The sequence below is a fragment of the Manis javanica genome, chromosome 9 (assembly GCF_040802235.1).
Source record: "Manis javanica isolate MJ-LG chromosome 9, MJ_LKY, whole genome shotgun sequence".
NCBI lineage: Eukaryota > Metazoa > Chordata > Mammalia > Pholidota > Manidae > Manis > Manis javanica.
In genome coordinates this window covers 114,287,633-114,303,933 of record NC_133164.1, presented here as the reverse complement: position 1 = coordinate 114,303,933, position 16,301 = coordinate 114,287,633, and the positions used below count along the sequence as shown (strand labels likewise).

The window sequence follows — 16,301 nt, the reverse complement described above, 5'->3', positions numbered from 1 at the left end:
GAATTACATTCTGTGCCATGCTTCTATCCACTTATTTTTTTGCCAGTTAAAACTGTTCAATGAAAGTATATTCCAGTTTTGATTAAGTCCCTTAAAGTTGTTGTTTTTAAAACATGCTGGACTATTTTCATTCATTTAATTTTTCCCTAAGAATCTTAGGTTTACTTTGCAAGCAAAACATACCACTACAGAGTATAGTGGAAATAATTTTTGTGATTTGAAAAATATACTGAGTCACATGTTACTTGGTCCTCTGATACCGCCACTCCTAGAGGACAGTACGGAGAACATCTCTCAGCAGCGTGAGCAGGAAACAGCGTACATGCGATGGAGAGATGGATAGGGGCAGCCAGAATTCAAACAGACACCTGACTTCCTTCAAGAAAGGGCCGAATCATTCAAACACTCAGCGTTCATTTAAATCTGAATCAGGTGGAAAACAAATTTGGCTTTGAAACCTCCAACTACAGAGTAATTGTGGTATGAGCTACAGAAGAACAGAGGCTGCATCCTCTCAGATCAGCTAATCAAATCTTGTCTGCCTTCACATTATTCTACTCCAGATATTAGGAATCGAGTCTATAAGTGATTGGGAAAAAAGAATCATCCACACATACCAGATCAGCCATCATTCATAAGGGTCCAGGTCCTGGGAGAATTCTTTTCTTTTACCTTGCAGACTGGGTAAGTTTCACTCCAGGGCCTGCCTTCCACTTAGTTCATGTCACATAAATGGTATGCAGAGTTTCTGTTTTCATAACTTGGGAAATGCTACACAACTGTAATTGTATTGTAACGCAATTCTTTTTAGTGACCCACTTAGAAACACAAGTCAAACTTGTTCTTTCCTGAGCTCCTTGGCCTAGAATTATGTTCCCAAGTCATGGAATTCTCAAAGTGTGGCATGGTAAGATGGTAGGATTGAAGTCACTAAAAAACCAGTCTTTAATTTAGTGGGATAACTTACATGTTCCAAGGGACATGATCTTTAGCAAAGGAAAGTAGCTAAAGTATTCTTTGCCAATGGCCATGATTTCTGCCTCACTGAACCCAAATCAGAGACATCACTGATAGTTACAACTCACTGAGATTATGGCTCCTTAGCCCTCTAACCTCCATCTCTGACTTTCTATTATTTAAAGTACTCATCATAAATGCTACATAGTCCCGTAACACCCTAACATCAACCACTTAAATTTTGGACTAATAATCACTCATTAGGTCAAGAATTTGATAAATTTGAACATTACCAAATTTAGCTTCTGGCTGTGACTTCACCATGATTATTTCAAAATAAAACAAGCTTATTTTTAGACTTGCTAATAAATTTCAAGTGCATTATTTACCGATTTCTAAAATATTAAAAAGTAGACCAGCTCAAACATAAGGTCACTTTAGGTTGAAAATGTTCAAATATTTAAGTAATAATAACAGAAACAGTTTATCCTCATGACCAAATTACTTTTTGAAAAATGTCTTAATTGTTCCCATTAGTTAACATGTCATTTATGCTTGTTCAAAAAATTAATAGCAAGGAAGTCTGAAGCACAAAGCTGCATGGATAAGACATGAAATTATCAATAACCCCTTGTAGCAATTCAAAAAACTATGTCAGCATTTTGATAATGAGAAGTAGAGGTCTGATATTAGAGTCCTCAGTCTCTTTCTAGAGCAGGGTTTTCATCCATCCTTCTATTCCCTTCCACAAATAAATACTGTAACTAAGCACAATCTGCCCAAATCACGAAGTGATATTTAACACTAGAAGAAGGTAGCAGGACGCACCCCACTTTCTTCCTGATGTCATCTAAATATAAGGATATGACCTAACCTCAAACAAAGTTTATCAACCTCTTAATTCACAATTGTCTGCTTATATTATAGGCATGAGAGTAAATCAATGTTTAAAATGCTCTGTTGTTACAGACCTCTTGTTTTATAATCAAATATGTGATGATCAAAAAATAAAAATCAATCTAGAATGTATTGCTGAGTAGTGAAATATGTCACTGTATTAAATGACTATCTCCCCCTTAATAGTTATACATAGAAAGTCAAAGATTAATAAAGCCCTTATTTTACATACCTATCTCTAAAAGTAATAGTGTTCATAGCATGTGGTTGTAGAGAGCAAATACTTAAAATCGCAGGACAAGTGAGGGTCAAATGTATCCACAAAACTCGGGTCTTCCCTGTAAGTCCCCAGCACGTGTCACTGCCCTGGACAGTTTCTTCGGGGAGCCTGTGCCACACCCTCTCCGTCTCCTCTGTGGGCTCCTCCCATTGGCTTTGTGCTCTAAATATGCCTCTTCTCTCGCCAGCCTTCAGGAGATGTCGCCCTCCCCCATCACGTCCAAGGCTCCCCACCACTGATGATGCCCACCTGTGTCCCCAGACCTGACCGCTCTAATCCCTACCTCCCAATGCCTATCTGACCTCTCACAGGCATCTCCAACCTCTCACCTCAAAATCTGCCACCACGATCTGATATTTTAATTATTTTAAAGAGTCCATTTTTTTCCTCCTCAAAGATTTCTTACAGATTTCCACCATGAGGAATGAAAACAGGAAACACGGCATAAATGTCACTGCTGCAAAGAATCTTCCTCAAAACCTAATCTAAATGAGGACGTCCCTCCTGCACTCAGAGACCTCCCTTTTGGCATTTGGAAGAGCCCATAACTGTGTATCTGTGTATTTGCTGACTGTCTGTGTCTGTTGTATCACTACAACAACCTCGTAGGATGCAGAGGAGACATTACAAATATCTTCAATAAATGAAATTACAGAAATAGAGGGGACTAACCGATCTCCTTTTGTTGGTGAGTATTCTGAGATGTGGCTTGTCCCACGCTGAATTAGCTGAAATCCCTCAACCCTATTACATTGTAACTGAATATTGATTAAGTGAATTCTATTCCACAGATGCAAGATTAATCTAATTTAATCAATATAATATATTGGAAATGAAAATGCCATTACAAGGCAAAATAGCTCCTCTTTGATATTTGACCTACTAGGGAGCGAGGCTAATCACCTGCTCGCATGTGCCAGCTCCCAACAGACGGGCTGAGACAGCCACGAGGCACCACTCAAAACCATGCCAGGGAAATGCAAATGCAAATCCGTTCCTTGGCACATGCAGCTTCTCACAAATGGGCCTGAAGCCAGGATCCTTAATATATATCATCCGTTCCCATTTCCTTCCAGCCCAAAAGTATGTCTAGGAGGCTGCTGTGTCTCCCAACCCCCAATACACATGTCAATGCACATAACAATCTGTGAGTCAGGCTCAGTCAGAGTGGGATGTCTTGGGCAGGTATGATCTGAGTCAGAATGCAAAGACTGTATCACCAGAGATGAGAGAAGAAAACCACAGAGAGACATTCATATTTCAGAGGGAAATTCCATGGGCATTTTGACACCATGCACAAAGCCAAGGAGGAACATTAAGAGAGCCTCGTGTCATAAAGTTGTCCATTCAGATTGTTCATCTCGTGGCTTTTCCCCCTCCCATTGGTAGTTTCATTCATCCACTCCTTGATTCATGTAGGGCCTACTAGGTGCCAGGCCTTGCACCACACTGTAGGGATACTGTGATAAGTTCGCAAGACTCAGTCCAGGCCTTCCATGGGCTCAAGGTCTGGACAGGGAGACAGTTTGTGAGCTCTTACAAGGCAACGTGATGGGCCACAGGGAGGTGCTGTTTGACCAACCAGGAAATGGAGTTCACTATTAGAGGGAGCAGGAAAAACTTGTCAGAGAAACCTAGACCTGTAAGGTAAGCTGGAGATCAGGCCCAGAGGGGCGGCCAGGGAGCCCCAGCCACGCTTGGAAGGGGTCAGGGCAGTAGAGAACATGGCCTCAGGAGCTAGTGGTCAAAGGCAGAAAGGAGAAAAGACAGAATAGGGGGAAAAAAGGAAGGCAGAGAAAAGCTAGGTAATGAAATAAAGAGAAAATCAGGATTTTAAAATATTCTTCTCAGTTGTGGAAGAAAAAAAACGTGTTTATGTCCAGGGAGGCCTGGGTGCTGTCAGCCAGGCCCTGTGTCAGGCTTCTGTGAGGAGGGAAATAGATGCTGTTTCCCCACTGTCAGTTTTTGTAGGCAAGGGTCAGTAACATTCATGTATGCACAGCTTTGGTTTTCAAACTGCAGGTTACAGTCCAGTGTTTTGCAGCTTCCTAAATTTCCTAGACAAGGGACATGAAACTCTTGTTACTAATTCTAACATTGAACTGAACCTTTCAAAATGGTGATGATGACTAATATGAAGTAGAATTTGGGAAAAAGAAGGCCCTTAAATCACTATAATGCCAACTACAAAGACATGAGAGTCCTTGTAAGTTTTGCCATTTACACACTCACACACACACACACACACACACATCCACCGAGGTCTCTGAAAATGACTGACAAAATCTAAAATATAACACAGGAGTCTGGGAGGAAGCCACAGTGCCAGGTTACTGCCCTAGATTATTAATGCTTTCTAATTTTACAGAACCTCCCTCACCAGCTCCTGAAACAATACTGCTTGTCCTCCACCCAGATTTCAGCTGCAGATCCAGGCCTAGTATGTCATAATGAAGAGCTGCATGGCTATCGTAACCTACTGTCACACCACAGCCTGGTCACTGGACCCCTGTGGGCCCTGGTGGGGAAGTGGGGAACTAACCACTCATAAATCTGTGCTCCATGTCCCAAGGACAAAAAGGGCCAGTCACTGTCTGATACACAGGAAAATGCAACCCCTTCCAGTTGGCTGAAACATTTCACACACCCACACAGTGTAATGATTCTGTGGCCTGGGACACAGAAAAGGTGATGATTTGAGACTGAGACAGGTAGCAACATGTGTGAAAATGTCTCTGGTCATACTTTGTATGCCTGACGGCACGTTCTCGTTATAAAACATCCAAGTGCATGGAGGAAAAGCATTCTTCCACTTTCAACCATCAAATGTTCATATGTAAATCCCCAACATTTATCTCAATAAATATCATTGCCATTTGTTTCCACCACTGGTAGTAGAAAATTACATACGGATAAACTATTGGAATGACCTCGTATAGAGAACTTCATACATTTCATTTACAAAGTGATGCAATTCTTACTGATAGATGAATACGGATTTTTAAAAGTTCTTCAAAATGCAGATGTGTTCAGCATAGCTTGCCTCACTGACTCACCCTTTAAACTGATGCTCTTACAAGTGAATCCTGCTCAGCCAACCCACACCCTCCAGCACCTGCCATCAAAACAGGCTGATTACACACCAAGATGACTGGTAGGAAGGAACTGGGATCGTCCTCACATTATCCTTCATTTTCATTCCTATTTATGCTTCCTACAACCCCAACATTGCTCATGACTTCTCCCAAGGGAGGGGATGAAAACAAGAGGGAAGCGAAAAGAAAAGAAGCACAGAAGGAAAGAATGTTTCTCATCATTTCACAGGGAGGAAAAAAAATAGGGAAACCCTCTAACTGGCCGGAAATGCCACCTCGATTCAACACCTCCGTTCACACACTGGGGGCACTGGGGTATTATTAAAGGGATTTCCCCTGCCCTCCAGTAGTCCGTGATCTGAAAGGAAATTTGAAAATTAGACTGGAGTGTGAGTGCTGGGGTAGCTGGAGATACTGGGGAAGAGCTTCAGTGGGGGTGGCGGGGCTACCGAAGTCTTTGGAGGGGACGTGGTGCTCAGACCCCTTTGGCAGTAGGAGAGAAGCCCATGAGGTTGCCTGGCTGGAGAGGGGCTCAGCGGCAGGGGACTGACAGAAGCTGCCATGTAGGGCAGGCGTCTGGAAGGGAGCCGCCGTGCGGGGCCCAGCTGCGTCCGCCTGGCCCCACCTCTCCCTGGACACCCTGACGACCGCTGTTACCCCAGACTCCGGCCTTTGCTCCTCCGGGGACCATTCTAAGACCACAGGGCCTGTGCCTGCAGAGTGGCCCGTGCAGCTTTTATCTCTTTTCTGGTTTTCTGGTCAGCATTACCTGTGGCTAGACAACCAAGTTCAGACAGAAAAACGTAATCTCGTTAGTTCACGAAGACGTTGTACCAAACCCGTCTTCACTCGTTAAACAAGAACAGAACAACACACTTCCCTGGTGTGCAAATGAGATTTGCAGTCCACCCTGTATTGACCTCTAAGGCACTTTTCAGACAAATGGGAGAGTTTTTACCTTTTTTTTTTTAACAAAACTTCCAGAATAGTTTTACTTAATCCCTTTCGAGGAATCAGAGTGATTTGTTTCAGTGTAAATGTAAACTCTTCTGCGAACGTGTTAGCATTGATCAGGATCTTCCAGACACAACTGTGATTAAACGCGAGTTTTCCTGTTGTTACCATTTCTGTTCTAACCACCACAGATGTTAGGGTCTCACACATACAGACAGTCCTTCTCCTTCACCTCCTCTGCGCCATTCCTCAAAGGAGAGTCCCCTTAAGAAGCCCACTTTTTTGTTTGTTTTTATAGAATGCAAAAATACTAGCAGAGATGCCCAGGCTCTCAGATATTCTTCTAGAAGTCAATTACAGCACAGAGATATTCTAAAGCTTTGCTGTACCCATTTCTGGATTTTTGGGAGAACCTTTGATTCTGAGTAAGTTTTTCAAGTATTCAAAAGTATCTTATTGTTACTAAAAACAACTACGACAACAAATGCAAGCCTCTTGCTATTATTGCTAAAGTTGCCAAATATAATTGTTAACAATGGAAATGTAATCAGTAGGGACTGTCTACCACCTAACAGACTTTTGGGGGAATCATCATCATTATCCTATAGTCCGTAGCTTTTGTTGTCAAGTGGGGAGTTCACGTGTAACTTGTAAGCAAGGTTTTAGATCATTTTCAGTAAAAAAAAAAAAAAAGAAGAAGAAGAAGAAGAAGACAGAAAAGACTAGCATGTAAATATCCATTCATTTCACTCAGTGTTGCTGTGACACCCAGGGTAGAAAGCCCAGACATGCATTAAATACACCCAGTGTGTAAGTTATCTTTTACAGGCTTCAGGATTTGCTCAGCAGTTGGAAGGCATTTTTTGCATAAAGAACAAAGCTGATTTTCCTATATCCAATGTGTTGGCCAATGATAGATGCTGCCATCCACTGTCCTTCTGACCTCAAAATCATTCTGCCCCAAGCTGTAGAGAATAGAGATTGGCTGGGGGAGCTTATGACTCCTTCAGGGAAGTGCAGCAGGCTGTGGTTTTACTGAGCAAGGGGCGTCTGACCATCAGGAGCCCAGTGTTCCTCTGAAGGCTGGTGAGAGCTCCCCCAGTCAGCCCTCAGGCTTCAGGGGCTGCCCCCCAACGCTAGGGAGTCTGGGAACACTGAGGAGCCTACAGTAACCCAGCATGCATGAGAATGCCACTTACCTCCGCCCACTGCAGTCCTGCAGCCTCACTGCTGGGCACCAGCTGCTCCTGCCTCTTCCTTCCTAAGACTCCTCCCACCTCACCCCTACCACGGCTCAGGGAAAATGCCCCAGCCTCCCCATTGGCTCAACCCCCAAGACAGGATGGCGACAGCTGGAACAGCAGGAACAGCAGGGCATGAGAAGTCCCGCCCCTCTCCCAGCCTGCACCAAGAGGAAAATCAAGGCGGGGCACCAAGTGGGCTTCCCTGTGCAGTGCAGGATGGCCCGTGGCAGCTGCCTGCTCAGCAGAAAGCAAAGAGCAGTGCCATGGTGCCTGTTAACTTATCCTACTATTTAATCATGAGGAAGTAGGCCCAACAAACTCCAGAGGCAAAACATTCTAAAGCCTCTGCCTTCACATTCCCATCTCAACTGTGTGTACCCGGATGTGGGGCAGGCTGTAGTGCAAGGGTCAGGGATCACAGTCAGCAGAGCAGAACACAAGGCGGGAATAACCGTGAGGCTGAACCAGGCCAAGAGGGGCCGACCTCCGGGTACAGAACTTAGACAACCCTGTCCTCCACCCAGGACTGAGGTCAAATCTCTGCATTTTATCCATTCCCGGGGCAGTCATTATGCAGAGTTCCAATGGTGTCCCTGAAAGATGAGGTGACTCAAGTCCCAGATCTCATGGTAATCTTGCAATGCTGGGATGATTTTTCCAATAGCAAATGGCAATATGCAACCCCGGAGAAACACTGACAACACACACACCCAGCAGAGACCATACATTCTGAGCCAAGCATCAGGATACATCTGCTGGGAAGGGCACTTCTGGTGACAGAATACAGAAGGTGTGGTGTGGTGGGAAATGCCAGCTCCTCTCCTTGCACCCCTGGGACCTCCTGCAAGCCATTTTGCCTACACCTCGCTTTACTAATTTGAAAAATGGAAAGAATTTTAATAAATTTATGGTTGAGAGGCTTACAGGTAACATATATAAAGTAGTTAGTAGACAGTGGGCCTTCAATAAATGCATTTATTATTATTATAATAAAGACAGTCCTGGAAGATCCAGGACATTCAAGAATTCTAGCTACAATATTCTTCTGTCTATTTACTACCTGTTACTCAAGGCCCACCTTAGGTCTCCCCATTTCCATCATCTTCCATATAATCATGAGCCCGTGTTGATTTCTTCCTTTCTTGACAATATGCTTTCATCATATATTTTACTGAATTTTATTAACCCCCTTCTTAAATAATCTTATATTGTCACCCTAAGTCACTCCCACAAGATCTTTTCCTGATCACAGAAAGCAAGCTATGCTGCTTTAAAATCCCCTTTGAATTTAAAATAACCTGATAACCAGTTGAAAATTAATTGTGTTCCGAGTAGTATTTTTGGTTGGCCATAATCATAGTCATCCTTCACTGGACATTTTCCAAATTATCTTTTGGAAAAATACTCTTCATTTTTGCAGGGCACCATGAACTGTATGGAAATGGAAAGCCCTACCAGATTATGTCTTAATCTGAATCAGTCTACCAGCATCACTTCCCCACAGAAACTTGTACTTGGACACCCCTCTAATCTGGGAGAAGAGGTTCCTCCATAGGGAGTTCAACGTCACATGTAGGTAGAAGACCTTTTGAAGATGTGGCTCACTGTATCTTAATGCACTGACTACTAAAACAGCTTTAAAGCTGTGGGGAAAGATGAGGTCTGAAAACACAAATTTAATCCCTAACACCCTCGTCCCATCCCCAGTATAATGTTAAATGACACTTGAAAATTTAATGAGAAAAACTACATCACTGATGATAGGGTAGAGAGTTATGTCTAAGTACCAGAAAGGTCAACGGAAGATATCTTGAGTTCACTTGCAAATCGCCATCACCGCAGTGACCACAAGAGAGCATAAATGACAGAGGCCCTGCCCTCCCCTCCTGGACGTGATGATACAGGACAGGAATGGTGGGAGGATGAGGAGGTGGCAAGACCAACCAGGAATGGCTTCATATGGATTCTCTTTTGTAACTGCAGACAGGTGGCATTCGAGGGCAGAGTGACAGTGGGACCCAGAAATGCAGATGGATACAAAGGCAGAAAGCCCTGAAAGGGAGGCTTCCTGAGGTGACACGACAGGCCTTTAGGGTGTGTAGTTGCCTGACAAAAGTGGTCTTGAAAACAGGACTTCCAGAAGTTATACCAGATACACAGCATCAATAAAGCTTCAGGACAGTGAATTGCCAAAGTGGCTTTGTTATAAATTGGAGAATAAAACAGGGTTATTCTAGCCAAAAATAGACAAGATGCCTGACCATAGAAGATCCTGCAACTACCTCAAAGCTCTGGAAAACCTTCACCCCCGTAAGACAAAAGTAAAATGCATAAATCAAAATAGAGACGTGACTGCACAAAAATTAGTTCTCCCTACCAAGCTTGTCCACAAGTCTGAATCTCATCTTCTGTTCTGACATCTGCACTGCTGAATTAGTGCAGTGACATTTATAAAGGGATCCAAAAATCAAGTATGTCCAAGGAAGGCCTCCTCACAGAAGACTAAAGAATAGCATTGAGAGAGATGGAAGAAAGCTTGAATGGCAGGATATATTATACTTATGGATTAGAAAACTGAGTATTTTGTAAGGGTGTCATTTCCCCAGAATTGTTTCATGAATATTTTTTGCTATTTCAACCACAATCCAGAAATTTTTATGTGTATGTATTTGTAAATTGAGGCTAATTTTTAAATTTATATAAAAATAAAGAGGGTCAAGAAGATAATAGTGAGGTATAAAAACATGGTTCTTTAGCAAATGCCAAAACTATAAAGCTACAGTAATTGAGAGAATACCAGTGCAGCATCAACAAACAGGCCAATAGAACAGAATGGAGAAGCCAGACAGACCAACTGATCAACCTTGATGTAAAACAAAGACACCATTAGGTGGGGGAAGAGGAGGGAAGGAGTCTTTTTAACAAACGGTTCAGAAACAACTGGATATTCACACTATTTTGGAAAAATGAAGTTCAACCTATCCTTCACAGCATTCACAAAAGTAAATTCCAGATGGATTACAGGTCTTAAGGAAAGCAATTAAACACTAAAACTTCTAGAAGAAAACAAAGGAGAATATCTTCATTAACTTGGTTTAGACAAAAATTTCTTGAATAGACACTGGAAGCATTAGCTATAAAGAAAAAGATCGATAAATTAACTTCATTAAAACTCAGAACTTTCTGGTCATCAAAGAAACACTTTTAAGAGAGTGAAAAGATAAGCCACAGATGGATAGAAGATACATGCAATAAATATTTAAGACAAAAATCTGTTGCCCTTCATTTATAAAGCAGTTCCACAAATAAGCTGTAAAAGGAAAGATAACCCAATAGAAAAATGTGCAAAAGATTTATTTGTACAGGGACTTCTCCTACATTGCTGATGGAAGCACAAATTTGAAAAACTGCTTTGAAATAGTCTTTAGCAGCATCCACTGAAGCTGGTCTTAAATCTATGCTTAAACTGTTTTAATCCCACATATGTACTCAAAAGAAATGTGTACATGTGAGCACTAAATTGACCACATATGTATTCTGCTTCTCTCATGGTTTGTGCACCAAATTCTGGGAATTCAAAGAACCTACTCTCTCAAATTCAGGCATATGCAAGAAAAAGCTTGACTTCCAAGGCTCTTGTCCAGAAAATTCGTTGAGAAACCTCACCGATGTCTTTGTCCATGTCCCCTTATGAAGGCAGTGTACACAGAAAGCCTAGAGGAGAATATGAGGATTCAGGCAGAAACAATTCCTCAAAGTAACTCTCAAATATTATCTCAAATTATCATCAGAAACATTTAAAATATAAAAAGTAAACCAAGAAATATATAATAATAAGGAATTATTTCAATATACATCCTGCTGCACCCTGTAAATGAATGCTGTACTGCTCTTAGGAATTGCTTAATATATTAAGTGTAAAACTCAAATTTAACATGGCATATGCAATATGATTTCTTTTTAAAATAGAAATTTAAATATATGTGTATATATACATAGGAAAATCTGGAAGGATATTGGCATAATTTTAACAAGAATTAGAGTTCAGGGATTTGTTGAGTTTTTTTCATGATTGCCGGTAATTCTCATGTTAATACCACTGGGTATATTTTTGTAAATATAATGTCTCATTATATTGTCAGTGGATTTAATAGGGGAGGTCCCATTCCGTTAATTATCATTGACATTTGCTTCCAGTATTTTTTTTTTCAGAGCCTGGCTTCTCACTTCAAGAATATCTGAATGGAGGTTGAGGGAGGTCATTTGAGGAGTATACTTACACTTCAGTAAAAATCTTTATACGAACCTGTCAGCAGGCAGTAGATGTAGAGTATATGCACACTTCACTGTCTTCTGGGCCCACTCCAGTGGAACCATGGTGCATTGTATGAGAATGAAAAATGAGGCCAGGAGCACAGCAGTTTGGCCAAATGGACAGTAGAGAGTAATGACGGGGTAAAACAAGCTAGCGTTTGCTGGTGAGGTCTGGGGAGATACAAGATTTGCGCTGTCTCAAAACATCTCTTCTAAGATATTAAACAGCTACAAAGGGTTCAAAAACAGTAACGTAACAGTGGAGAAACCTAAAAGTCAGATTATCCAAGTGATCAAGGTAAAGGTCACAGCAGGAAGACAGGCAGCAAAACGGACACCCTGATGGGGGCCCTGAGCACACAGCACCGCTCTTCTGGGTTTTCTTGCCCCAAATGCATCATCTCACCCCCTTCAGGAGGCCACACTGGGCAAACCCGAACTGATGCGCATTCTGTTAAATAGCTGATCAGTGCCCTTCAACACTGTCAATGTCATGGAACACCAGGAGGGACCCCGGAACTTCCACAGGCGGGAGGAGACCCTGGAGAAACACCACCTCCAGGTGTCACGAACACTGTGAATTCTGGGTCCAATCCCATAACGGAAAGAGGACACTCGTGGAAAAAAACGGGTAACATTCGAGTAATATTTGTAATTTAGGTAATAAGGCTGTACCAATGTTAATTTCTTCTTTTCTGTATCTGACCATGTTCTGTAAGATGTGAACGGTATGGGAATGGAGTGAGATACATAAGGGAATGCTTTGTATACTGGCAACTTTTCTGTAAGACTAAAATTCACTCAAAATAAAAAGGGTTTTAATATTGAAGTGTTAGAACATGAAAAAAGAAAAGGAGAGTCTCAAATACTTTTGAGTCCCTGCTACGGACCAGATACTAGTCTAGACGTAGTCATAGGTAAGGCAGGCAAATCCCCCCAATCTCATCTGTACTCCTTTTGCAGATCCTGCACACATTGAACAAATAAAGAGGAAGAGTGGAGCTATTAAACACAAGCTGAAAGAAAGGTGATGAGGCGAAATTTAATAAATATTTATAAGTGCCTGACTGAAATACCCCACAAGCTATTGTACCAGTAGGATTCAAGATGACATTTATGGATGTAATACATTTACCACACCCTCCGTTCCCTCCGGTGACCAAGTCTGTCACCTAGCGCTGGGAAAAGGAATTGCAGCAATACAGCTACAGCTGCTAAACTAGTGTCAGCCCCAAATGTTTAGGGATTATACAATCTTAAGAAGAGCTGTGACAGAAACAGAGCTAGAACTCAAGTCTCTAAGCTGCCAGTCTAACCCTTCCACCCCCTGCCTTCCACAAATGCAGAGAGGCATTATGAAATAGCACAGAGGACAGAGCCTGGACTGACACCAAGCTGCTGGGGCTCCAATCTTAGCTCTACACTACCAGTGTGACCGCAGCCAAGTTCCTGACATTCTCTAATTCTCTGTCCGAGGGGGTGACATCACATACAGCTGTGGGAGTCAACTTGGTAAAAGACTTAAAATGGTGCCGGGCAAGTGGGAATAACACAATAAATGTTAGTCCTCGTTGCTGTCCTTGTCATTGCGGTCTCCCATGAGTGCAGACTGTCTCACATGCATCTGGTCATTGTCTCCCCCACTAGGAGGACCCCAAGGCACACTTACTGACAAAGAGGGGGTAACTTCAGGGTAAAAGCAGAATAAAATGGAGCTGAATAGTCGGCAGAACTGGTTTCATTACTGAACGCCATAAAGCTTTGTTTTGGAGGTGCCAGAAGACCCTTCACCATCCCTGACAATTGTACTTGATTTGAGTGGTGTCCTAACAACCCAGCAGCCACCAAGCAGCCCATCTCCCTGTTGTCAACACCCTGTGTCCACCTGGACAGGCTGGAAACCCCCTTCCTCTTGTGAGCGTCACTACAACAGAGAGGCTGACCCTGAGTAGTCACCGGCTCTCCCCAACTGTAAACTATAGCTTATGTTCTGGGGAACCCAGCTCAAAACAAGGGGTACCTCAAAACATCTGATGCACATGAGAATATATAGGCTCTTTCATCTCTTTTATCAGAATAAACCAGATATGCAGAAAAAAAATTTTTCCCCACACTGCAGCATGGAGCCATCTTAATTTAATTTCAGAATGATCCTGTTTGAGTTGGCAGCTGAGCTCTGCCATGGGCCAAGTTCACTGGATTAGCATCCATCCAGCGTATCTCACTCAGACCAATGTTCCTCATCCTCCAGCTCTAGGAAACAGTAGAAACTCAAAGCAGTGAAACAGTTAAGGAATGAATTCCCCAGTTCATTTAGTAAGTGTGTATTGAGCATCATTCTGTTCTAGGCATTTTGGCACTAGGACAGCAAAAAAGACCTAAAAGCAAAACAAAACAAAATCTGTCTCCAAGAAGTTCACATACTAGTTGGAAGACATTGTTAATAAACAGAATAAAATATATAATGAGAAAAGTGCTGTTGAGGGAGCAGAACAGGGGAGGGGAATTACAATCGTGTTTTGAGGTTGCAGTTTAGATAGAAGCGTAGAGCTGTTAAGTGGAAATTAGGAGCGTGGACAGGGTCCCAGATGAACCCCTGTGGTCATGCGGAAATTGAGGTGGGGGGCATGAATGAAGAGGTGGTGAGGGAGCCCAGGGTGGCCCCTCTGTGTGAAGCAGCAAGGAGCATCCTGGAAAGAACTCGTGCTCAGGAGGAGTCAGGGCATCCGTGATGCCAGGACAGTGGCTCAGGGTGGAGATGACAGGCAAGTGTACGGGCAGCCCCCGTGTGCTCAGGTCGTGTTCCTCCAACACTCAAGCCTGAGGCCCAGGGAGGAGAAGACTTCATGGGACATTTCAAAGAGCCTCGACTCTACCCCTGAACCAAACTGGGAGAGCGATGCAGCCCTGCTGGGAATGGTGCAATGGGCTACAGTGAACAGGTGGCGAGAGTTTTCCACCTCAGCTGGTGCCGAGAGCACTGAACTCCCTCCCACACCAAATCACTGGGCGCTCGGACAGGAGCAGCAGGGCCAGGAGCTGAGGAGGACTTGACCCTGTGACGCAGTGCCAGCACAGGGTGGCACCTTCATGGACCTGCTGGCAAGGTCATAGGCTTCACCACTGCTCTGCGGGGCCAAAGGGGAGCAGGCTCCCCACTGAGCCAACCACAAGCAGGGGCACAGCAGGGAATCCCACGGAGGATTCGGGGAATGAGGAGTGGCGTCCTGAAGGACACCCAGTGAGATCAAATGCAGGAAGGGACGGTCAGCTCCAGGTGGCCTGGGAGACACTGGCTACACAAGGTCACACAAAGGTTTAATTGATGGAAAACAGCATTTAAAAAACAGATCTGTAGATTGCATATAGAAACATGGAAACCCTACTGAATCTCAGCCTGGCAAACATCAGCCAATAGCTTTATTACCTCCTCTTAACAAAGGGTCTTTCCAGCACTGACGGTCAGAGATGTCTGGGGGCTCAACCGGGGAATTCTTTGCATGGATGTATCAGAGCTGCTGTGGGTAACGCTGACTCATGCCCACATTACTGGACAATTCCATCACACAGTTAAGTGTCTGAATGGTACCTTTAATTGCCACACCTATATTGCCAAAGGTGCTATCTGCATATAACCAAAATAAACCATGGACAGGCATTTTATCCCCACTTCTGAACTGTTCTGTCCTGCCAAAGTGATTATGAACATGGGCAATTCTCCTTTGCAACTTAGGTCATGTAGCTTACAATGCTCTGCCGCCATACAGATGGCCACGCGGAAGCCCACGTGATCTACTGGAAAGCAAATCTGATCAAGCCACTTTCCTCAGGGGAGAGCCCTCACTCCCCGAAAGGGCTGCAGGGCCCTCTCCACCCAGGGCCCCCACCCATCACTCTGTCCTCATTGCCTGTCCTTGGCCTGAACAGCCTTCTCACAGCATCAGCAACCAAGTGGCACTGGTTTTCTGAAATCTGTCTTCTCTGCTAAAATAAAAGCTTATGAAGACAAGGGCTTCAAATTTCACTATATATATCTATGGCTTAACATGGTGCTTGGTACTTAGTAGGCATTCAAAAAATAGTTCTTCAAGAAACAAACCAGAGTATCAATGAATAATGAAATGACAAGAATCTTTTAAAGTCACTCACTCTGGGGCAGCAAATCTGGTGCTACCAGAGGTATATGAGCCTTTTGGGGTCTGGGGTTGAGGCTGGGCTTGGTGCCTCATTGTGCTCTGCTTTCTCTATTGACACAAAGAAACAAGCACCACCAGTGGGAGAAAAAAGAAGAGGCTCCCCCAGAATAAGAGATAAGGAGTAGCATTCCCCAGCAAGCTCCCAGAGGAGAAAGGTGGCTGGCACTCTGAGGAAGAGAATCAAAGGACTGTGGGGACACCAAAGCAAGATGGGGGTCGGTAGACAATCCCAGGGGTTTCTGTTGCCAGAAGCACTGGGGCCTCCTGCCAGCACCCCGTTTTCTCTGCCTTTGGTAACTACTAGCCAATAGACAGGGTCACCTCAATAAGGGGGGGGGATTTTCCCCAAGAGTGGTCTCTCCAT

General features: G+C 43.5%; 1 protein-coding gene across 2 annotated transcripts in view; it reads right to left on the bottom strand.

The window, feature by feature from the left end:
• Positions 1-7,500, bottom strand: part of SERPINB7 (serpin family B member 7) — a 40,364-nt gene extending 32,864 nt beyond the window's left edge. Inside the window, exon 1 of one of the 2 annotated variants that reach the window (XM_017642567.3) lies at positions 7,383-7,500. Coding sequence is in view for 1 of the 2 variants with exons in the window: in XM_017642566.3 (XP_017498055.2) it covers positions 618-632 (15 nt within the window). In the remaining variant the exon portion in view is untranslated. Of the gene's footprint in view, positions 1-617; positions 765-7,382 lie in introns of those variants that run through there. The other variant, XM_017642566.3, reaches the window with a different exon arrangement.
• Between the last annotated feature and the right edge of the window lie 8,801 nt (positions 7,501-16,301).